This window comes from Mobula hypostoma, chromosome 8 (genome assembly GCF_963921235.1).
Source record: "Mobula hypostoma chromosome 8, sMobHyp1.1, whole genome shotgun sequence".
In the NCBI taxonomy this organism is placed as follows: domain Eukaryota; kingdom Metazoa; phylum Chordata; class Chondrichthyes; order Myliobatiformes; family Myliobatidae; genus Mobula; species Mobula hypostoma.
Genome location: NC_086104.1, coordinates 69,034,819 through 69,058,882, shown reverse-complemented (window position 1 = coordinate 69,058,882; position 24,064 = coordinate 69,034,819). Strand labels below are relative to the sequence as shown.

General features: G+C 40.7%; 2 protein-coding genes across 7 annotated transcripts in view; both read right to left on the bottom strand.

Annotated features, from left to right (window-relative positions):
* Positions 1-1,310: 1,310 nt before the first annotated feature.
* On the bottom strand, positions 1,311-6,604 carry otx1 (orthodenticle homeobox 1). Of its 2 annotated transcripts, XM_063055075.1 has the most exons (5): positions 6,557-6,604; positions 6,306-6,376; positions 4,097-4,295; positions 3,688-3,839; positions 1,311-2,284 (listed from the first exon to the last, which is right to left on the bottom strand). In XM_063055075.1, the coding sequence occupies exons 3-5, from the start codon at positions 4,191-4,193 to the stop codon at positions 1,565-1,567; spliced, it is 969 nt and encodes a 322-aa protein (XP_062911145.1). In that variant the 5' UTR covers positions 4,194-4,295; positions 6,306-6,376; positions 6,557-6,604; the 3' UTR covers positions 1,311-1,564. The 2 variants fall into 2 exon arrangements, with proteins under 2 accessions (XP_062911145.1, XP_062911146.1); XM_063055076.1 differs by having other exon boundaries at positions 6,306-6,585.
* A 4,856-nt stretch (positions 6,605-11,460) lies between these two features.
* The window catches only part of ehbp1 (EH domain binding protein 1), a 433,955-nt gene continuing 421,351 nt past the window's right edge, over positions 11,461-24,064 (bottom strand). For 2 of the 5 annotated variants that reach the window (XM_063056084.1, XM_063056085.1), the window contains exons 25-26: positions 12,945-13,059; positions 11,461-12,718 (exon numbers count right to left, since the gene is read on the bottom strand). In XM_063056084.1, the coding sequence (XP_062912154.1) occupies positions 12,628-12,718; positions 12,945-13,059 (206 nt within the window). In that variant the 3' untranslated portion in view covers positions 11,461-12,627. The remainder of the gene's footprint in view (positions 12,719-12,944; positions 13,060-24,064) is intronic. The other 3 variants (XM_063056086.1, XM_063056088.1, XM_063056087.1) reach the window with 2 other exon arrangements.

Genomic DNA, 24,064 nt, shown 5'->3' with positions numbered 1-24,064 from the left:
CCCCCCACGTGACTCACCAACTATCCGCGAAAGGAAACCTTTAAATCCGATAACTAAATTCTAGGCGTTTTCCCCGACCTAAAAAGCTATCCAAGCCGTACGAAAACGTCCGTCCTCCGCGTTACCTCGAATCGTCGCTTGAATTCTGAAGAACAAGGTGCTTTAAACTCGGGAAAAGTCTCCCGCTTATTTTTTAGCGCACTGTCTCGAGGTAAACAAAGTTGGTTCGAAGACTTACACGTTGTAAGCGCTGCAAACCCGGGACAGCAGGAGAGAAGGGACACGCATTTAAAGACTTAATTGTCTACCCATAGGTTCTTTTAACGAGGTGAATCAATTTTCGTTGTTTTATTCAGATCGCATGACAATAGGTCCTTCATTAAGCAGTTGTCGGAGGGTCAGAAACCCAATGTTTTTGATGGATCCAAGTCACTACCACAGCGGGTACTGAAGCACTGAAAATCATAGAGCCTCAAAAATTGACCTAAGGAAAGAGTGCGGCGTTTCACTTAAAGTCAGACTTGAAACAACGTTCAAGCGATGGACAAGCTTCGCCTTATTTGGCCGACTTAATATTAGTTGGACAACTTTTAAAAATTCGCGACAGTCTAGTAAAAAAATAGGCGCTAGTCAAAAACAGTGCGGGTTTGTTATATGACATCGATGCAAGTTTGAATTCTCCCATGAAACAACCGATTGAAGATAAAAACAGCAAGCACGCAGACACGGGGTTCTCCTCAATTGAATTTAATTATATATAATGTATATAACGGCGGTGCCTTAAATACTTTCAACACTGCATTTGATAGGAAAGATCCAATTCGCAAAATAACCTCATTTAGCAAAAAAAAACTCAGCGCGAACATAATTTACACAGATGTGCAAGTGCTATGCCCTATTCGAATTGGTATTCCCACTACAACACTATCTACACAATATACTCCCGTTTATCGAAATGTGAATTAGATCCAAGCCCCTCCGGATGGTATGACGACAATATTCACTGTACTCTTATCATACGTGGCAAAAACGCAATGTAACCCAGGTAGAATTCGTTTTATTTCGAGTCATGTTAAATTTTAACGAATTCAATTAGCTAAAACACAAAGATCACTAACTGCCCAGTGTTTTTATTTGAACACACGTAGGACAGCTGGTTTAAGACATACCGATGAGATCAGCGTTAAGAGAACGAATATCGCTAGATTTAAGTACAGCAAGCCGCTGGACATCGAGTTGAATACACTTTATTGTGAAATCGACAGCAGGCTGGGAGTGTACAGTAACGTTGCACGCTTGTGCCCCGGAGTATGACAATGGGGTTGTTTTCTTTACTTGATGCTTTATAAGTCGCAACACATACATCAGCACTCAATATCCAATTAAAAATAGACACGACGTTGATTGTCAATTAAAAGATGGTCTGAATGGAACTAAAATCAGTCTTAGCAAAATAGTTTCAGACACCTGCTTGCATCACACCTTAACAGGAGAAAGCAACAAGTTATCTTTTGTTTTGCAGGTTAACACACTCAGATCTGGTGCATTAAAGTCGATCCTTATTTCATAACACTTGGAACTTCCACGAGGCGGTCTGGTCTTTGTAATCCAAACAGTCCGTTGTGTTGAAGTTGAGTTTCCAGGTCGGCGTCTGGTCTTTGTAATCCAAGCAGTCGGGCGAATTGAAGGCCAGTCCAGCGCCCGCGTACCCCTGGTGAGGGTGGTGATGGTGGTGGTGGTGGTGGTGAGCCGCGCTCTGACCGATGTGATGCCCAGACATGGATGAGGTGCTCATGGGGCTGAGGGCGGTGCCGTGGGCCGACAGCTGGTGGTGGGGGTGGTGAGGGTGATGCGAGTGCATGGGCGCCAGGTACGAGCTGCAGTCCACGCCGCCGAAGTAGGAGGAGGAAGGCGGGTAGCCCTGGGTATAGCCGCCGCTTTGACCGTAGGCCACCGGGTAGGCGCTGGAGGTCGAAGAGGAGGAACAGCGCTGCATGCAGGAAGCGCTGGCGGCCAGAGGCTCCCCCACTGCCGCCCCGGGGGAGATGGAAGCCGGGCTCCAGATGGAGGCTGGTGGGTTGAGCAGCGAGGTGGGCCCGCTGCTGGAGTTGCTGGTTCCGCTGCCGGAAGAGCTGGACACGGCGGGCGGGGTGAACTGGCCGCTACTCTCCGAGCCACTGCTCTCCCGAGTCGGCGACGACTTCTTCTTGGCTGGCCGGGCTTTGGCGCTGCCCCCGTTCTGCTGCTGCTGGCGGCACTTGGCTCGGCGATTTTTAAACCACACCTGCAGTCACACCGGCCAGAAAACACGTTATTCCTACCGACACTACATCGAAATTCGGCTGAAATTCCCGTCCATCCTCCCCCCACCTCCCACAATAGGCTTCGTCTATTTTACCGCCCGTTACGAGTTCCACTGTCAACGGCCTCAGACACTCTCCAAAGCAGAGGCTTTGGTTTTAACTGGGATTGGATCATGCAGAACTAACTATTCAGAGTGACCCATGTTTCTTAATGGAAAAAAGGAAAACGGGACAGTAATGCCCCCCCCCCATCCTTTCCGTGGGTTGGTGAAAACCAGGATTGTTAATTTCAAAGTAAATGCAACACATCGGTCCTTTAAAAATGTGCAAGGGAATGCAATCCAATTACTATTCAGAAATGTCGTGGTCTCTTTTTTATCTGTTGTGATAGACACGCAGAGTGATCTCGGTACAAATACCTAGTGTCACATTTCCCTAAACAGCTACATCTTCCAGAGGAATGGGTCAACTCAACCGGAGTGTTTGGTGATTGTACAATAATTGTGGAGATATTCTACATTAATTTTACCGTTAAAGTGCAAGATTGCCTAAACCTTTAAGATTGATGCTAATACCGATTAAAAACTTCTATCGGTGCAAACGCACATTTGCAGTGATTTTGTTTTAATTGTGCAATCAAACTATCTACAACTGCGGACCCTACAACTATTTAACGACGCTTATAGAAGCAACGGCGACATTTGGAGAAGAGCAGTGACTTTGGAAATTATGCCGCCATGAAAACCCGGAAGTTTAAATTAATAGTCGGGGGAGATTTAAATAATCCAACTATCAAATACACCTGCAGGCTGCTTTGTTGTACAAACACATTACATGACAGCGATTGGATTTAGTAGTTTTAAAACTTTCCAACCACAAAAGACTTGGTGCTTAACAAGTAACCGTTTCAAACGGAACCCACTTCACACGGTACCTTACACCAGTGGAGATTAATCTGTACTTGATATTATTACAATTTGAAACACGAGCTTCAAATCTCGATTTCCAATACTGACGTGTTATATGAAATGCCAGAGACATTGGCCAATAAAACCAATACGACGTCTCCGACACCCTGGAATAGCGACAAATTTGTTCTTTGGAGTTGGTTTAACGTGCGGCGGCTCCGCTAGGGGGCCGCTCAGGACTTCAGTTTGAGGAAGAGCCAAACATTTATTTACATTATTTAAACCAGTTTTTGGAAACTTTATCTCTCTCTGCAAAACAGTCAGATAGTTTTAAAGCAACTGTGAACGTTTATTGATTAAATCTCTGCTATTACGCATTTTCCTGACTAAACTCACCAACGTTAGACATGCAGAAAGTATCAGCTGCCTGACATTGGCGCTGCAAGAAATATAGTGCCAATGTGTCCCAGACTCACCTGGACTCTGGATTCAGGCAGGTTAATTTTTAATGCAACTTCTTCTCTCATGAAAATGTCAGGGTATCGAGTTTTAGCGAAGAGCGATTCCAACACGTCCAACTGCGAGCGAGTAAAGGTGGTGCGTTCCCGTCTCTGCTTCCTCGGTGTTGCTACAAGTAGATGGAATAAGTGACAAGTATGAACTCCAACAATTAAAAATGGCACTGGCTTCCCTAACAAGACGTCATTCGCTATAACGAAAAGGATTGAGTGCCCAATGCAGTCCCCGCTAAATGCCCGCATATTAAAGTTACGATCCAATCCCAACAAAAAGCACAATTTACAACATCCGATTAGACGTTCTGCTTCGTTTACACAATTTTAAATATGGACATTTTCATATTTTAGAACGGCCCACTGCCATTACCTGGGTATCCAACGGAGGTGTGGAGCAAATCCATGCCCGGTGCGCTTAAACTGATCCCGTTCATGCCATAAGGAGGCTGTTTGAGGTATGACATCATGCTAGACACTGTGCCGTTTGGTCTCCAAATCTTCAAAACTTATTCTAGTTCGCTGCAGTGGAAATGCTTTCCAGACCGGATCCTGACCAGCTTTCACGTCCGCTGGGGAGGAAAAATTGAATTTTAAACAGCATCCTTCGGGTCTCGGGGTGGAATCGGAATTGTGAACACATGTTGCATTTGTTTTAAAATTATGACTGGTTCCAAGGATATAAAATTACAATTCGATAATTTAAAATAAGCCTTTTCTGGAAACCATGAATTATATGAATTATCGTTGCTGATTCAAATCAAACAACTTAATCCGTATTAACATGATCGCTCGGGTAGTACTTTTGAAATTATTTGTGGATGTACTTAATTTTAAAGCACTTTGGCATGGAAGCAACTAATCTACAAATTGATCGAGCCCAGATTATTGCGGACAGGACAGTTATAAATTAAATATCAACTAACTTGGAAGAGAAAAAATTACCCAAAAGATTATTTAATCCAAAATGGCGGGACAGTAACATGGGTTTTTTTTAAAACGCATGAGGCGACATGGGATTTGCGGTTAACGAGATTCATTAAGTTACTCGACACTCTGCCTGCACTAATATATATTGAAACAGTTTAGGGAAATGGTTAGAATGTTTCAATTTCAACGTAGCGTATCTGCTGAAAGGCGCTAAACCCTACTTGACTACTCAAACTTCCTTGCGCCTCAAATATTGAAAAATACAGTTCAATTAGATTACTTCTGCTTCAAGTTTAGGGAAAGTTGCAGTCTACGTAAGGTAGCAAGTCTGATAGTGTACCGCCAACATGCTCCATTAACGCAACTTCTTAGACCTGAGCATTCTCCACAAAAATCATTCATCGTTCTGCCCGGCGATTAAAGGAATCGTTCATGTGATTAAGAATTCATTATTGTGGACGCGTCCTGATGAACTAATAAGATAATCCTGTGGGCGCACGTTCCTTAATTACAGACACTTGTTCAGTGGATTTGTCCTGTACTTTCTCTAGCTGATATTCTTCAATTTTTCCTAAAATTACTTCCTTCTTAATCAAGGCATAATTGAAGTTTCCAGAACTGACAATTAGAGGGAGAGAAATCAAACTACCTTCAGAGAAGCAAGCACGATAAATTTGGTAGAAAAGTTGTAATAAGTTTGTTTGAAGTTTGCTTTGGACATATATTCTAGTTTGAACTTTCCTCGAGAGAACTGGATACACTTATCAGCTCATCTATAAGCAATCATTGTATACAAAGTCAATTACAATGCAGAATAATCTCGGAAGAAATTCAAAAATACTTCTAGCAGAAATGAAATTATTGATTTCAATTTAATCGATTAAACTGTCCATTTTGCAATAATCTAAATGTTTTTAATAAAACGTTGCACGCTGAACGTCTACAGTAGAAATTAATGTCTAAAACAAAACTCGTTTCCCCTTCACCACCTCAAAGAATTTCTAATTAAAGAAACAATTAGATCTATCTGAATATTCAGTGTCGGTATTTTAATCGAACACACTTAAACACCAGCAATGATAAAATCAGAGTACTTGCACAGAAAAGTAACCGGCAGCTAAAATTATAGCTATTCGCAAACAGGGTCCTAAACTAAATTTTCACCTCCACGGGACCCAGAGAAACCGGCGTTCTCATTTAAAAGGCGATAGCTGTGTGCAAATTAAGTCAATTACAATTTAGATTAGACCTCCGGGGAGTCAATTTGAAGGGAAACCTTATCAGCAAAATAAATTAACAAAAACCGAAAACACGCCTCTCCAATTAGCCAGTAAGTGGATTTAAGGCTTTTATGCGACCCTCGCATACTGTAATTGTAAAATTTACGTGACAGCAAAACTGAAGTTAGAAGATTTACATACTTTGGACACAGTCGAATGAGGTATATCGAATTAAGTACTATATTACAAAGCCCTCACTCAGCAGTAGTTAAAACCGAACTGTACGGAAAGTACTGTGTTTGTGAAATAATGTAGAACAATGTGCTTTTAGTTTTAAAACAGGCAAATCATGATAAACCTCTTCTGCTCTCAGTTTTAACTTATTTGTTCCTATAAATCGCTCTCAGCGAGGACAGCTGGTCTCTCACTCACCTGCGCGGCCTGTCTTTGCACGGTGGGACACGGATAAAGTCACTAAATGAAGACGGGGCCACTTGGCTGGTCTGCAACAAAACATGACACAAGGTTAGGTTTGGAGAGGATGGGCCAGAGGAAGTACCCCTCAAAAATTAAAGTAAGTAGGAAAGTCAGAAACTTGGACGGACCCGCTTGATAGAATCAAGCGTGGCGCGGGTGAAATCAGTTAAGAGCGAAAGAAAGTTACGAAGGCTGAGTATTTGCACCTGGCTGTTCGCTGGCGCTGTAAATGGGGATTAATCACCGCACCCCGGCCCAGCCTTCTCTATGTGAGCGCAAGCCTTGCGGAACCACCTGACGTAGCGAAGGAACTAGCCAATCATTTGCTGCTCTGCCGATGAATGGGCAGCGTGTCGCCCGGTGACGCCAACGTACTACTTTCCCGGAGGCGTAATACATTATTTCCAGAGCTTGGTAAAAGGGTTACTTGAAATTGGTCAACACAGCCCCTCCTAGCAGGAAAGTCTACCGATTTCCATGCTCCCGACTGAATTATTAAGAATATTGCCGATCGGTAGTTAAATACGGCGGCTTTTATTGTCGCTCGAAACCCTGGCAGTGAAACAACTACTGTGACATGTAACTGAAAAGTTTAGAATACATAGAGGGAATACTTCGTCAGTTCCTATCTGCCTTCTACTCAACCAGCAGTTCTATTTATTCAGCGAAATTTGAATTACTGTAAACAGATTTTGGACTGAGCGGAAAAATACTGTGTTTAAATAAATCGTTTAAATCTCAAAAATGTCATTTTCGTTGTGAAATGCATGCTGTAAGATGGCAAAAAGTCAACACATAAATATCTGTTGAGATATCTATATTATAGCAATTCCTCCTGTGTGCATTAAATATTTCTCAAGACTGAATTATAAACATGATTTAAGTTTAAACGAATGTTATCCACAAATACAAATAAAATTATCTGTTATTTTAAAGCCTCGACTCCACAATGCCTAAAAGCATCCGTTATTAAACATGTTTTGATTCCCTTGTCGCTAAGTTCGAGTCGAACTAGCAAAATAATTACGGACAGAAATATGTGTTGAGTTTTTTTGGGGGGTTTTGTTTGAAATTGCACGTTCTCATGAATATTAATGGAGGCCTAATCCCCACTTAGATTTACATTTCGGAATAGTCAGTGTAAAGTTTAATGGGACTGCCTTTAATCGAAATCTCAAAATAAAAAAAATACGCCATCGCGGAAAATAAATGATTTGGACAAGTACCGTCGGTGGCTGGGTATCAAAGAAACCACTTTTCAAGCGTCACTTTTCTTTAGTGAACAAATAAAATACGGTAACAGAATATCATGGAGAGCACAGTGTTTCCTTAACTGTTTTTGAAAGGTTCGGTGGATTCCTCTGAAGACCTTAATAAGGCTTTGCTCATTCTTTTGTCGTTCCCACAAAATCAACTCATTCTAATTGAAGCGGGAGCTGAAAGCGAGCTAATGTTCAAAGAAACCGGCCGCCAGAGACGAAATTACATTTTTTTTAAACTATATGGAACATCTCATCAAAGGGAGGTTTACAAGACTTTCCCTATAGCTCACTAAAGTCATCGACACGAGCATCTTTCATAACAAAAGGATGGCGGTCAATTCAGACCCAACTCACCAATAAATGCACTTTTCAAGAAGTTTTTTTTTGGCTTGTTTTTTTTTCCTGCTGTATTTGAAATGTGAAAACTTCAAGGAAGATAATTTTACATTGAAGCGGACAATTTCCATGATAATAAGATTTCGTTACCATGAGCAAGAATGATGCAATCAATCATTCGAAATAATTAGAAATTGTTAGGGATTAACATTAACGTCGTTGAACGTTTAAATATGCTAATATCTTTGGAAAAATATAAGATCACATGGCTATTGTTAATTTATCATGCATATAGACTGCACAATTTTGGGCTGTGTTGCTATTGTTCATAAACGATTGTGGTCTATTGTTATCATTATTGATAACAAGGTTATATTTTGCTGTGATATTGGAGGAAACTGATGTGCTAATTATCCAATCATTTTTCTAATTCGTGACATTAACATAAAATGGAAAAAAACCGGGAAAACGACTGCTCAGCCTTGTCTTTTGAATAATAATTCAAGACCTATATTTTGTAAATATCCAAGATTTTTGCATTACATAAACTAATAAAACATAATGCTAATGTGGTCGAGAATAGCCCCATAGCCATCTCAATAATTTACTGGCTGGTTTTATTCGGTGAAGACTCTGTTTAAGATGAGCTGATCAAGCCTGCGTTAAGTATCAAGGTATCAAGTGGCACTAACCTTTGTAATAAGAGCATTTGTCTAATCCGAAATTGCAGTCGAATTTTCTTAAAGCCGAGACGAAAGCCTGGGATTGGGGCAGGGGAGTGAAAAAAGTTTTGTCTCTCGTCCCTTAAAGGTTAAAGTCAGAAGATTGCCGCAGGATTCCGAGCACCGCTGATCTTCACACAGACCAAACTAAATAAAATATGGCACTCGGGCGGCAATGCGAGCTGGTTACGGGATAAATTCGCCAGCAGATTGTAACGGCCACACTTGGTGTAATTTACTTTACACAGGAAAGGAAATCATATCAAGGACTATATAACTGGCTCCGTGAAAAGGGGGATTGGAATCCCAGTGATCAACACCTAGAGCTACATTTAAGTACTTCAAAGATTCCAGATGTAATAATTCACTGGAGACTTCCCTAATCTCGATCGCGAATAAACCCCTTCATCAGCAACTAATTCAGCAGGTGAAGCACGGAAAAGTTTTCAAACTGCGAATCTGAACGCACTTTTAGCCTTTTTTTAAAAAAGTGTTTATACTGTCCACTTGTTACTGAGCATATCCAGAGCTAACAGGTAAGAGCTGAGAACGTACCTACCGTTAACTGCTGCAATTTTAAAAAATCTTCTTCTCACGATACGTTGATTTGAGATTTTCTCCGCCAATATGATTATTTATAGTGCCCAGCTATAGAACTGGAAGTCCTTATGTTTAAATAAATAGCCCTTATCTGATTATTAGCTGACATAGGTAATTACCGAGTTGGCACCAAATTTCTGATGACGCTCTGCAGCTTTGAAACATTGTGCACTTTCGCAGACTAATATGGTTTAATGGTTGTTTTAGTTCGGAATATAAATGGTAGTAAAAACAAATGGCGACTGAAAGGAGACAGTTTAATCCAGAGATAATATATGGAGTTTTGGTTTTCGGCAAGAGTACAGACCTGAACAAGTAAATACAAAGGGATCAGACAGTGTTCGTCAATAGACGTCATTTGTATTTTGTAACCGCCAGCGTGCTTTTACCTGAAATGAAATACAGAATTGCTATTAAAAGGTGCACGAGCGGTACTGAAGCCCGAGAACAATTCCGGAAAACTTACCAGCACTGACTGAGAAGGTATCAGCAAATAAATCTGAAAGTATTAGGGACACTGGAATGGACAACAGCCCGTCAAACTTATTCTCCCTATTTAATCACAGAGACAGTTTTGATGAACGTGCTTGCTGGTGTCATTAATATTGCTCCTAATCAAGTTATTGCAAAGGATCTCTGGGTGTAAACAGATGGTCTCTAGGAAACTATTTTTAATCTCCCACATAGAAATGAATGGCCTACATTCACCTAAATTAAAACTGTACTAAGAATGTGAGCCTGACGAGGTATACAGCGTATACGAGGTAACAAACTTTGGAATACCATATCCAAGGATTATAAAATGGTCAGTGTATTACACAGATGACGTGTTCAACATAAAAGATCCTGAAACATTTACGTTTCGAGGCTTAAAACGTTGCCACTTGAATTGTGAAACTTCAAATAATTTTATACATGGGAGGCTTTTGCCGATATAAATGCTGGTGCAATAAGCGCTAAGTTCACATGCGAATGGTATCAAAGTTTCAATTCACAGTAAATCCTGGCATGTAATGTCGAGGAGACATGAGGAAGATTACGGCATAATTCAGGAGAAGAAACGCACCCAAGGTGAATAAAATAAAATACAAAGCTGTAATCTTCAGCTGATCTGAAAGTTAAATTCTTCACAGCAGTCCGATGAGGGGGTGGCCTGGTGTAAATTTTCTACACAATGGATCTCAACAAAAGCGCTACCTTATGTTTTTTGTTGCAGTTAAAAAAACTTCATTTAAACTTCAAGCTTTAATGCCGCGGTGAGGTCGTGGTTCGCGCTTTTGTTGCACTTCCAGGTCCATATCCACGGCAAGAGAGAATGGAAATAGATAGCCGAGCTATTATCAGCCCTCATTAGGAATCGTTCGTACGGAAATCAGCCAATATCAACGAGATGTGCAAAATATTTCATACTATTTTATTAGCCTCATTTCAAATAAATAATGATAGATATAAAGATAAAAAATTGTGTTATGGTGAAATTTTAAATGTTAACGCATTAATTGAAATCTATTCAGTCAAGATCGATTGCACTTAACATCCAGGGTCTGAAAAGCATAATATAAAGCCTTAGTGGTTGTAGTTGAATTGGTTTACCTGTGTACTGGCTGACTGATAGACATCTCATCGAGCCGAGTGGGAAAAAAGGCAACTGATTCCAAAGGGCTATTTTCCAGAATTGCAAGAAAAGAAGATTCGCTCTTTAACTTCGACCGAAAGCGCATTTTAGATTTGGACCAGAGATTTACTTTTCTCCAAGTATTTGATCAAACCTTATCAAATATTCTTATTGCTGAGAGTTGAACACTCATGAAGAAGTTAACAGGAAAACGGTGAAGGAAGAGCGTTATTTTCCACGTGAGATTACTAGCAAGCAGCAACGGGTGTTCGGCTTTATCTCTCGTGAAAATCTGCCGGTATTTCACAACGATTGTATTTGTTTATAATTAAATCGAAACCTTGACCTTTACGGGCCAAAATGTAATTGCTGATACAGAATTGTCAAACTTAAGTTCATTGGTTGGACTAGAATGAAGGACAACGTCAATAAGAGTAACGGGTTAGATGGGTCCCATTTAAAGTATATTGTACTCAAGTCAGTTCTCTCTGCTCGACAGAACAACCACACCCCCACCCCGGCCCCACCTTACATTCAGCAACAATGCTCACCTAAAACTCTCAAACGCACAGCATACACAGGGGTATGGACAGTTGTTGGATATAAAGATTAGTCCTTTCGTTATGAAACGTTTAAAAGTTCACTTTTTATTGAGGATTCATAATGACCCTGGAATAAATAAAGAGAAATATTTCTTCCCACAAACAACATCCGACCTTAGACTTATTCAAAAATTTGTACTGAAAGTAATTTTAGGCTCCTAAAGAACTGCTTCCTTTCAGTACAAATAACAACGGCCTCGATTTCAACAAAAAGCTGGAACTCAAGCAATTACAGTGCGTTGTTCAGGGCAATAAATACACGCCCCTAAAACATGAGAGGGTCAATTTCACTAATTGGTGCTCGTTTATCAGCTCTTTAAAGAGTTCCAACTAAAACTAGCTTTAAGAGACAATCATTTACAACATGGCCGTTCCGTATAATCTTGCTATTTATATATTTATATAATTGAAATCTCCATCGACTCTACAGCTCAAATGAAACTTTCAACTTCTCAGTGAAATCCTTGCATTTTTTGAAACGCAGCAACTAGCAAGCATCAACATTTAGACGTTTACATATTTGTTTTAGAATTGTAAAATGTGAAGCAGCCGAAAAGTTACAATCCAAGGTATTTTGGAAGTACAAAGAAGCTGGCGACCAATTTTTTTCAACTTTCTGCGAGAAACCTGTGGATTCTGAATTTACTTCGGCCCTAATCTGCATGATTCTGGTTTGAAGTCTACTCTACCTGGAGGTTGGTTTTTACCAACCCTCCCAGACCTTTCTTTCTGGGCCAGAGTATTCCAAAACCGATTTTTTAAAAAATCAATTCGAAAGCGAATTGGCCGCAAACTAGGTAAAGCAGCGTTAAAACTAATCTCCGCACTAAAGAAAAAAGTTGATTCTGCTACATTTGTAACAATTTTTCCTTTGGTACGGATATTTCCCAACTATATCGGATAAAGATCAAATGACACTGATACAAATAAAACAATTACACTTCGTTTGTTTTACCAAAATACAATTTCATAAAAGCAATGAATGCAGCCAAATACACGGACGTACGGCTTGGGACGATTAAATGCTATCAACATAAAACAGTACAGAATTTCCGACGATATATCTGACTCTGTGTCATTCCAATGCCATCGCAATGCTTTATTTCAGTGTGACAGGATAGGTCCACATATTGTGTCATCTCACTGAAGTACACATTTATCTTCTTTCTTGACGATTTTGCCTTTGTTTTGTTCGAGAGTTCGTTCCAAATGTTCATCTTCTTCTTCTGCCCTGGGAACATTAACAAACTATACATTAGCTAACTTGCAAAGTCATCACCAGTGGCAAGAGGGATGATTAAATTTAACTTCTGCTTAAAACAAACTTTATTTCAAATTTCACAAACTATAATATTTGAAATGGCTACCGTTAAACAGCCCGTCTACAAATTTAAACTGAGAAAAGTTTAAAGCCCATTTGGAAGTTCCGGATTTTTCTTCGCCAATGGCATACTTACTGCTTCTCTTGCGCATCCAAATCTCGAACAAGTGCATCCCGTTTGTTAACCAGAATAACTAGTTCATCCAGCAGAAGCTGTTCGCGCCGCTTCTGTGCTTCCGTTTTTTGCCAATCTGCGAAGAGGTATAAAATATATTTATTCCTTTTGCTTGCTGAGACAGCGTTTGCTTAAACTCTATTACCCAAACTCCCACGTGTAAAACATTTATGAAATGGTTGGATCGGAGCGCCAATGCAAAAAAATCCATTGAAATTTATCTGCCACATAGTTCTAACCCGGCAATGTAACTTGGAACTGGGCGCTTTCTAACATTCGAACTTTCGATTTAATCGACCTTTCATGAGTTCAATTTGGAGAAAAGGAAGAGATTTCATAGACAAAGTTATATTTCGATCATGTTACGCTGATTACATAACATATCCTTGCTACAGGTTAGAAAGACGAGATTGAAAGGAGAGAAACTTTTAATGTTTTCAGGGTTTGGTGGTTATAGAACAAGCAAGCCACGCGCTCTACTTTAGCTTTGTGTCCTCTGAGAGGGCTTCCTGGCTGTTATCTGTCAACATATTGGAGGCTTATTAATGTCTGGGTTAAACAGCATTATTGATGTGTACGGTGGAGATATTTTGATCCTAAAACAGCAAATTACATTCCAAATACACAAATCTTTCAAAATATCCAAATTCTCAGCCCATTACAGACTTTTTCATGGACTGCGTAACACCCAGCTGCACTTTCTTGAGTAGGGCACATCACAACCGGCTTTCAATTTGCCTTCGATACGTTACAGCCACTTTACGAAAGAAATTAATCATCCGGCAGGGTCAAACGTTATCAAAGATACACTGCAGATTTACCACCCTCCGCCTATTAAGTACAAATTAAATAGCCGAACGTTTATACTAGATGTAATACATAAAACAGGACACAATAAGCCCAGAATCTCCGAGTCAACCAGAATCTGGGTTTCAGCACGTTCTCTCTATATAAAAAAACTGTTACAATAAAATGTCAAAGAAAATTCTATTGGTGTTTTGCGTAATTTGTTCAACTCCTGGTTGATTTAGTACACATCTAGTCATGGGGAACAGAAACTGCGCACTGAGTCGGGGATTTATTAACATCCCTTGACACAGAGTTTGGGTCATTCACCCAAATGACAACCAGTTCATAAGACCAATGGATGATGCAGAATTTCAGATTTTCTGTAGTATTAAAAATGTTGCGGCTCAGCTTTAATCGAGGCATTTTATACATTCGTCTTTTAGCAATGATCGTTCCTGTCGGCTTGTGGAAAAGGCCACTGCCGAATTGGCCGCGGCCACTGTTGTATTTAGGGTGGGTTTGGGAGGTGAGGCACTGCACTGAGAAGGTCACGCTGGGCGCCCGCAACAGCAGCTTGTAGCTGTCAATCAGCCGACCAGCGGCTCCGCCCAGCTCATTAAGAAAGTAAACAATGAAAAAGGACGAGTAGTTGCTGACAGAGATACCTGAACAGACCACAGTCAAGGGAAATCCGACACCAACTGAAATATCCAAAGGTACAAAAGTAACGAAACCATCCGCTCTCTACATCCCAAACACAGGGTGCAATCTGCTCGGATTTAGCGCCCCACTACTGCCCTGGGCTTTCACGTTAAACTCACACGGCTGTTGCATTCAGATAAATCCAACAATGCACATCAACCGTTACCATGTGAATCTTCATAAGCAACACAAGAATGCGCCTTCGCAAACAGCACCACCCCCTCCCATGCAAGATTCACTGAAGACAGCAAACAGGCTCAGCAGCTCTGAACATGCTCGAGGTTCTTACGGGACTGCTGCTTAAAATAGGATTTAAATGTTAGGAATTTAGATACATCGTCTCACAAACGTGTTAACACGATTGCAATGCGGCCAAACAGCGTTTTTTCACGTGAATTCATGTGAAAAATGCAGATATTTCAACATAACCAAATAAACCCAATATTGAATTAAAACAAAGCCCGATTACAACATTCGCGGACTAAGACACATTTGGATGAGAAAATCTAATGTTAATTCACCGAGACCTCATAAAGGAGTCAAACACCTTAAGCTCTAATAAACCTAGCACAGCGAGTGATGAAAACCACAGCGCCTTCATGCCCCAGCTTACCGCACCAAGTTAGTAGCAACACAAGCAGGCAGTCATGCCCAGCGCACCTCCTGTTGAATGGGGAGAAAAGCCGTATTCGGAACTAAATGAGTACAGTGCTTGGGCAGTATCACAGGTACTACTGAGGGCGAGAAAGTACTCACGATGAAAATAAGTGGAACTCATAACCCACGTGATTTTATGCATGAAAACAATAAAGATTTAAAATGCATAGATAGTTGACCAATGCCCAATAATGAAAAAGTCTCCAAAAAGGTGCTGGATACAGCCCAGTCCATCACAAAAAAAATCCTCCTCACCACTGAGCACATCCCCAAGGAGCAATGGCACAAGAAAGCAGCATCCATCCATTTCAAGGATCCAGGCAATGCTCTCCTCTTGCTTCTGCCATTGGGATAGAAGTACAGAGCCTTAGGTTCCACACCACCAAGTTCAGGAACAGTTATTACCCTATTACCCTTCAATCATCAGGCTCCCGAGCCAGCGTGAATAACTTCACTCACCTCAATATTGAAGTAATTACTGAACACAACTCACGGACTCACTTTCAAGGACTCTACAACTAATGTTCTCAGCGTTATTTATTTATTTTATTATTATTATTGTGTGTTATTTTGTATTTGTGCAGTTTGCCTTCTTTTGCACATTGGTTGCTTGTCAATCTTTGTGTGTAGCTTTTCATCAATTCCATTGTATTTCTTTGTTCTACTGTGAATGCAAGAAAATTAATTTTACATGGTGACATATGCACTTTGATAATAAATTTACTTTGAACTTTGAAGTGAAAAGCCAGCACAGGCTTTCTAATGTTCTTTTAAAATAAACTTTAAAGGGACATTGTGAGATTATTCCTTCCCACACAACTCCGCATTGCTCCGAATACACAACTAGTTGAGTGCCAGCTGAAGCAGAACATGCCATACCGAGCTGGGTGAACCAACACGTGTTCAATATTTCTAGGTTATGGGGCAGGACATAGATAAAACTAGCTGAAGGGTTCAGTCCTGATTATTATCATCAGGTGCCCCCAAAGACTGAATGCCCAAGGGGATAAGATTGACTGTGTGTTATCATTTCGGATCTCTCCTTACCCCTCCCACTTTCAAATCTCTTACTAGCTCTTCTTTCAGTTAGTCCTGACGAAGGGTTTCGGCCCGAAACGTCAACTGTACCTCTTCCTATAGATGCTGCCTGGCCTGCTGTATTCACCAGCAACTTTTATGTGTGTTGCATAAAGTTGAGTACTTTGGAGGTAATCATTGCCTGGGCCATTTGTGTAAGGTACCTGTAAAAATATACTCCTGCCTATCCAAAGAATTAGCCATGAAAATAGGACAATGTCACTAAAATATTGTCACGATATTTCTTTCTACTACTGTTGTGTTGCATCCGATAGCCATTGATAGCAACATGCAACATCAGCTATTAAAACTGGCATTGCAAGGACTGTTAAGATTGAGTTGGATGATACGACAGGCTTTTAAAACATGTTTTCTTATTTGGAAAATAGCTTTGCAGAAACAAAACAATTTATTAACAATGTGGGATCATTGGCAAGGCCAGAATTTATTACTCAAGCCTAATAGCCCTTGAAGAGGTGCTGGAGAGTTACTTTCTCCACTTGCTGAATTCTTCTGGTGGAGCTGTTGAGTGAGGAATTCCAGGATTTACAGCCAATGATAATAAAGAAATAACAATATATTTTCAGGTCAGGTGGTATGTGATCTGGGACAGGGCAGGGAAACCTGCAGGTAGTGACTTTCCCTTCTGGTACTGTCCTTGTTGGCAGAAGTTATGGGTTTGTCAGTCGCTATTAGACTAGCCTAGCCACAGAACCTGCAGTGCACTTTGTCAATGGTACAACTGTGTGGCAGTCACAGAGACAGTGAAGGCTTAGGGTGGTGGGTAGAATACCAATTGCCATAGCTGCCTTATTAGGATCTTAACAAGCTTCTTCAGTGCTGGTAGTGCTGTATTCGACTTGACATTGAACTGGAGATGGACAACAGAGAAACAGGCTCTCTAACCCACTAGATCCATGAGAAGCAACAAGTTCCTATCTAGAGTAATGCCAACAACTCCTGATTAGAGTTTTAGTGAAGGTGAAAACCAGCACTATCAGGAGGTGAGTTTGCCTCTTGCTTGCTGCTGTTGCCACCATAGTTATGCACCTAGATCAGTTCAGTTTCAGATTTTAGTGACCTCCAGAGTTTAGTGGACTTGGAGATGGTAATACCACTGAACATGAAGGGCTGATGTTTAGAATCTCTCTTGCTGGAGATGGCCATTGATCAACTTGCACACATCGTGGAAATATTATTTTCCACAACTCAGCCATACCCAAATGCTGTCTTGGCTTTGTTGTAAGGAGGTACAGGAGCCTGAAGATAGACATTCAACGTCTCAGGAACAGTTTCTTTCCCTCCGCCATCAGATTTCTGAATGGACAATGAATCTATGAACACTACTCAGTATTCTTCCTCTCTATGTTTGCACTATTTATTCAATTTAATTTCCTTTTTTATATGTACTTGTTGTAATTTATAGTTTTTATTATGTATTGCAATGTAGCGCTGCTACAAAACAACAAATTTCATGATATATACTAGACATACTAAACTTGATTCTGAATCTAATCCTCAGTACAGTATTACAGCTGGGAAATACACTGATTTGCTGTATCCAATGCTCTTAGTTATTCCTCGCTGTCATATGGAGTGAATCACATTGAACTAAAATGAGTTTCGGTGATGGTGGAATCTCAGGAGTACAAGCTGAGGTGGATCATACATGGCAGTTTTGGACAAACACATCTACATATGCTCTAGTCTTGTATTTTGGTATTCACATGCTGGGCTGCACCATCATTGAGCCTGGAATATTACTTTACTCAAATACTGAAGGACTACAAGTCAGGAGTTAACAAGTGCTCAAAGTAATTAGCACGAATAAAATTAACCTGGAGAAATTAATGGGAATGAAGTGTGATAAAAGTTCCTGATGTCCAGCATCTTAAGGTTTTCATGGAAGTGATCATGGAGATGGTAGATGATTTGTCATCTCCCAAAATTCTATTCAATCTGAAACAGTTGCCACAGATTGGAAGGGACAAGTATAACCTCAGAATTTAAGGAGAGAGGGAGAAAATGGGGAAATATAAACCAATTAAACTGACATCAGTAATTGGAAAATAATGGAATCTATTATTACGGAAATGATAAAGGGCAACTGGGAAATAATAATAGGATTGGACAGTCAAGATGGATCTGTGGAAAGGAAATCATGTTTGCCAAGTCAGGAGGGAGTGAGCCTTCATGGCCTAAGCTGGTTATGGAGGCTCAGTAACTGAGTATTCAAAACAGAGATTAGTGGATTTCCAGAGTAATCCAAGGGAATGGAATTGGTACGTAGCTTAAAGGAAAAAAACAAAATATTTATTTTTAGGTCTCAACTGACACCAAAAACTGTCTCAACAGGGATTTTGTGTGTGTGTGTGTGTGTGTGTGTGTGTGTGTGTGCATTACTTGAAGTACAGGAATAGATCATTCAGGATGATACGTAGAGAAACTTCTTAATCAGAAGATGATGAACCAATGGAATTCTCTACCACACAGGACAGTGAGAGCTAAGCCACTGTATACATTTAAGAATAAAGTCAGATTTCTGGAAACAAAAGGGATTAAGAGGTATAAGGACAATGCAGGAACATGATGTTGAGATGGAGGACTCCATTCAATGGTCGTAAGGGCTCGCCATTGATGCCCCATGTTCTACCAGTGCTGGTGATAAGGCAATATCACAGGCATATCTATTTCAACCAACACATCTGTATGTAATGGTAATGTCACAGTGAATTTTAACAAACTAACTGGGAGCATGGTTGGATATTGGCATTGGGAACCGCATAGTAGATTTCACCATCCGATTTATTCCATTTTTACTGGCATCTCACTTAATTAGTTCCCCACTATACACGATCACACATTTATTTATTTGGAGATGCAGTGCAGAACAGGCCCTTCTGACCCAACGAGCCGTGTTGCCCAGCAACCCACCAATTTAATCCTAGCCTAATCACAGGACAATTTACAATGACCCGTTAATCTGCTAATCTAGTACCTTTTTGGATTGTGGGAGAAAACTGGAGCACCTGCAGGAAACCCATGTATCTCAACATGAATTACAATCTTAAACAGAGGAAGTGAAATATACTTTAAGAAAGCATGAAATCATTTGCAAACTGTAAGATGTTTTCTTCAGAAAAAATTATTTGAAAAGGCGGAACACAGCTGAGGGTTAGAAATAGTTTTAAAGTCTTTTAATTCCCTCGATACAAAGTTTGTAATTAACATTATTTCTTTATGTTTGTGGAGAAATTCTAGATCGCATTGGCCACAAGATGCCTGCTAAAGACTTCCGAAATCACAGTTCCAGGTCAGATGACAGTTGCTTATGCTGTGGTTTCAGCACAGTGCCAGACTATGCTGAATCCTTCTAGTTTTGAGTCCAAAACTCCTCGATTCACACCAGAATTCACAGCGAGCTGGACTCAAACCCACTGCAAACATAAATGAAACAACTCTCTTCTGCATTGAAGCCCCAGTATTGTAGCTAACAGTTGATTTCAGCAATTTTATTATTTTCCTCAATTGTTAAATATAATATTTAAAAGAAACATTCACTTAGAGAAGTATACATATTGAAAGTGTGTCTACCACCAAAATATTTCCCTTTGACAATTACACAGGAGTCTCAACACACTAAATTGCAACAAGTTGGTGTACACAATTAGTTTAATATTTGAAATCCATTAAAGAAAAATGAACATATTCAACTTTACTGTAATAGTTTTCTTGGTCAAATGTCAAAACATTTGTCACAAAAAAACTTGAATACTAAAATTTAGCAACTAATCTGAGTTAAATATGCTGAAATGAACATAGAACACAGAATAGTACATCACAGTACAGGCCCCTCAGCCCACAATGTTGTGCCGACCCTCAAATCCTGCCTCCCATATAACCCTCCACCTTAAATTCCTCCATATACCTGTCTAGTAGTCTCCTAAATTTCACTAGCGTATCTGCCTCCACCACTGACTCAGACAGTGCATTCCACACACCAATCATTCTCTGAGTAAAAAACCTTCCTCTAATATCCCCCTTGAACTTCCCACCCCTTACCTTAAAGCCATGTCCTCTTGTACTGAGCAGTGGTGCCCTGGGGAAGAGGCACTGGCTATCCACTCTATCTATTCCTCTTAATATCTTGTATATCTCTATCATGTCTCCTCTCATCCTCCTCCTCTCCAAAGAGTAAAGCCCTAGCTCCCTTAATCTCTGATCATAATCCATACTCTCTAAACCAGGCAGCATCATGGTAAATCTCCTCTGTACCCTTTCCAATGCTTCCGCATCCTTCTTATAGTGAGGCAACCAGAACTGGACACAGTACTCCAAGTGTGGCCTAACCAGAGTTCTATAGAGCTGCATCATTACCTCATGACTCTTAAACTCTATCCCTCAACTTATGAAAGCTAACACCCCATAAGCTTTCTTAACTACCCTATCTACCTGTGAGGCAACTTTCAGGGATCTGTGGACATGTACCCCCAGATCCCTCTGCTCCTCCACACTTCCAAGTATCCTGCCATTTACTTTGTACTCCGCCTTGGAGTTTGTCCTTCCAAAGTGTACCACCTCACTCTTCTCCGGGTTGAACGCCATCTGCCACTTCTCAGCCCACTTCTGCATCCTATCAATGTCTCTCTGCAATCTTCGACAATCCTCTACACTATCCACAACACCACCAACCTTGTGTCATCTGCAAACTTGCCAACCCACCCTCCTACCCCCACATCCAGGTTGTTAATAAAAATCACGAAAAGCAAAGGTTCCAGAACCGATCCTTGTGGGACACCACTAGTCACAACCCTCCAATCTGAATGTACTCCCTCCACCATGACCCTCTGCCTTCTGCAGACAAGCCAATTCTGAATCCACCTGGCCAAACTTCCCTGGATCCCATGCCTTCTGACTTTCTGAATAAGCCTACCGTGTGGAACCTTGTCAAATGCCTTACTAAATCCATGTAGATCACATCCACTGCACTACCCTCATCTATATGCCTGGTCACCTCCTCAAAGAACTCTATCAGGCTTATTAGACACTATCTGCCCTTCACAAAGCCATACTGACCGTCCCTGATCAGACCACGATTCTCTAAATGCCCATAGTTCCGATCTCTAAGAATCTTTTCCAACAGCTTTCCCACCACAGACGCAAGGCTCACTGGTCTATAATTACCCAGACTATCCCTACTACCTTTTCTGAACAAGGGGACAACATTCGCTTCCCTCCAATCCTCCAGTACCATTCCCGTGGACAACGAGGACATAAAGATCCTCGCCAGAGGCTTAGCAATCTCTTCCCTCACCTCGTGGAGCAGCCTGGGGAATATTCTGTCAGGCCCTGGGGACTTATCCATCTTTATGTATTTTAACAACTCCAACACCTCCTCTGCCTTAATATCAACATGCTCCAGAACATCAACTTCATTCATATTGTCCTCACCATCATCAAGTTCCCTCTCATTGGTGAGTACCAAAGAGAAGTATTCATTGAGGACCTCACTCACTTCCACAGCCTCCAGGCACATCTTCCCACCTTTATCTCTAATCAGTTCTACCTTCACTCCTGTCATCCTTTTGTTCTTCACATAATTGAAAAATGCCTTGGGGTTTTCCTTTACCCTGCTCGACAAGGCCTTCTCATGCCCCCTTCCTGCTCTCCTCAGCCCCTTCTTAAGCTCCTTTCTTGCTACCCTATACTCCTCAGTAGACCCATCTGATCCTTGCTTCCTAAACCTCATGAATGCTGCCTTCTTCCACCTGACTAGGTTCTCCACCTCACTTGTCACCCATGGTTCCTTCACCCTACCATTCTTTATCTTCCTCACCGGGACAAATTTATCCCTAACATCCTGCAAGAGATCCCAAAACATCGACTACATATCCATAGTACATTTCCCTGCAAAATCATCATTCCAATTCTCACCCGCAAGTTCTAGCCTTATAGCCTCATAATTTGCCCTTCCCCAATTAAAAATTTTCTTGTCCTCTCTGATTCTATCCTTTTCCATGATAATGCTAAAGGCCAGGGATCAGTGGTCACTGTCCCCCAGATGCTCACCCACTGAGAGATCTGTGACCTGACCCGATTCATTACCTAATACGAGATCTAGTATGGCATTCCCCCTAGTCGCCCTGTCAACATACTGTGACAGGAATCCGTCCTGGACACACTTAACAAACTCTGCCCCGTCTAAACCCTTGGAACTAATCAGGTACCAATCAATATTACACATTGCCTTTAGAATTTGAATCACCTCAATATACAGAGCTGGAGGGGTTTCCCGGAATTCCAATGAGCACAGGGGTTTGTTCTTTTAAGTCACTAAAGATTCAAAGAATTTAAGTACAGGCAATTAATCCTTGCAATTTTTTCACATTCCAGCTCACATTTTTAACATTTTGTTGCTCATGAATTTACACCAACTTGTACTAGAAATGTTATAAAGAAATACTTAATCGTCATCAGGGACATCATGTTTGGCTATTCTACTGGAGCTCTCCAATGAGTGGAAAACTGTGGATCTGGTATACGTGACTTATCGGAAGGAGTTAGATTAGAATAGTCACAGGAGATTGGAGAAGAAAGTGTGTAGAGTTGTAGAGAAAACACTAGCATAGATTGAAAGCTGGCTAGCAGGTAAAAAAAAACAAAGAGCAGGAACAAATAAGCCTTACCATCTTGACAGGTCAAGACTTGAGGGGTATCACAAAGTTTGATGTTATTCACAATCTAAATCAAGGATTCAAATAATGGGAACAAATATAAAATTCCATGTTTACTGATGTCACAAAACCAGGTGTTTTTTGAGTAATGACAAAGGCACAACGAACAGCAACAAGGAAATACACAGGACAGTGGGTGGGTAATGTAGCAAGTGGAGTACAGAGTGGAAAAATATGAGATTATCCACTGGCCAAATAAGAAGAGGTGCCGGGTATGTTTTAATGGTGAGAGACTGGGAAATGCAATGCTCATTGGGATTTTGTGCCTTAACATAAATCACTTACAGCCAATATGCAGGTACAGTAGGCAGGCAATTAGGAAGGTGAATCAGCCCCTATTCCTGGAAGATTTAGTACTTTATGTAAAGATATTTTACTCCAATTATATGTCCTTGATGAAATCACCCCTGGACTACTGGGCACAGTTTTGGTCTCCTTATTTAAAATGGACATACTTGTTACAGAGGGAGCTCACTGGACTGATTTCAGAGTTGGTCAATATACTGAACAAGAAGAGATTTTTAGGATGAAACCTTCACCCATTTGCTAGTTTTCAACAAAATGAGAAGTGACTTTGTTGCAAAAAGTAAAATACCGTAGGGCTGAAGAGGAGGATGTTTCTCCTGAAGAGTGTGATCCTCAGGATGACAGACTCAAAAGAAAGCAGTATTAAGGAAAGAAATGAGAATTAATATCTTCATTTCACAGACCATGAATCTTTGCAACTATTTACTTCAAATGCTTGGGGAATGGTTAATCGTTGAGTTAATTCAAAACTGAGTTTGCTATATTACTGGATATGAAGGGATATTACAGAAGTGTAAGACAACTGTTCAGTGAGATGATCTGCTATGATCTTGATGAATAATGGAGCAGGTTTGGAGGGCAAAATGCCTACTTTTGCTCCTATTTCTTGTGACCTTACACTCAGTGGCCACTTTATTAGGTCCTTCCTGTTCCTAATCAAGTGGTTAGTGAGTGTATGCTTGTGGTGTTCTGCTGCTGTGGCCAATCCACTTTGAGGTTCAATGTGTTGTGTTCAGAGATGCTCTTGGGCACACCACTGTTGTAATGCAGGTTATTTGAGTTACTGCCACCTTCTTGTCAGCTTGACCCAGTCTG

Coding starts and splice junctions, on each gene's coding strand:
- otx1 (XM_063055075.1), bottom strand. CDS start 4,193: ATGATGTCATACCTCAAACAGCCTCCTTATGGCATGAACGGGATCAGT. Junction 3,840..4,096: donor CACCTCCGTTGGATACCCAG/GTAATGGCAGTG, acceptor ATCTACTTGTAG/CAACACCGAGGAAGCAGAGA. Junction 2,285..3,687: donor TGCCTGAATCCAGAGTCCAG/GTGAGTCTGGGA, acceptor GTGTGACTGCAG/GTGTGGTTTAAAAATCGCCG.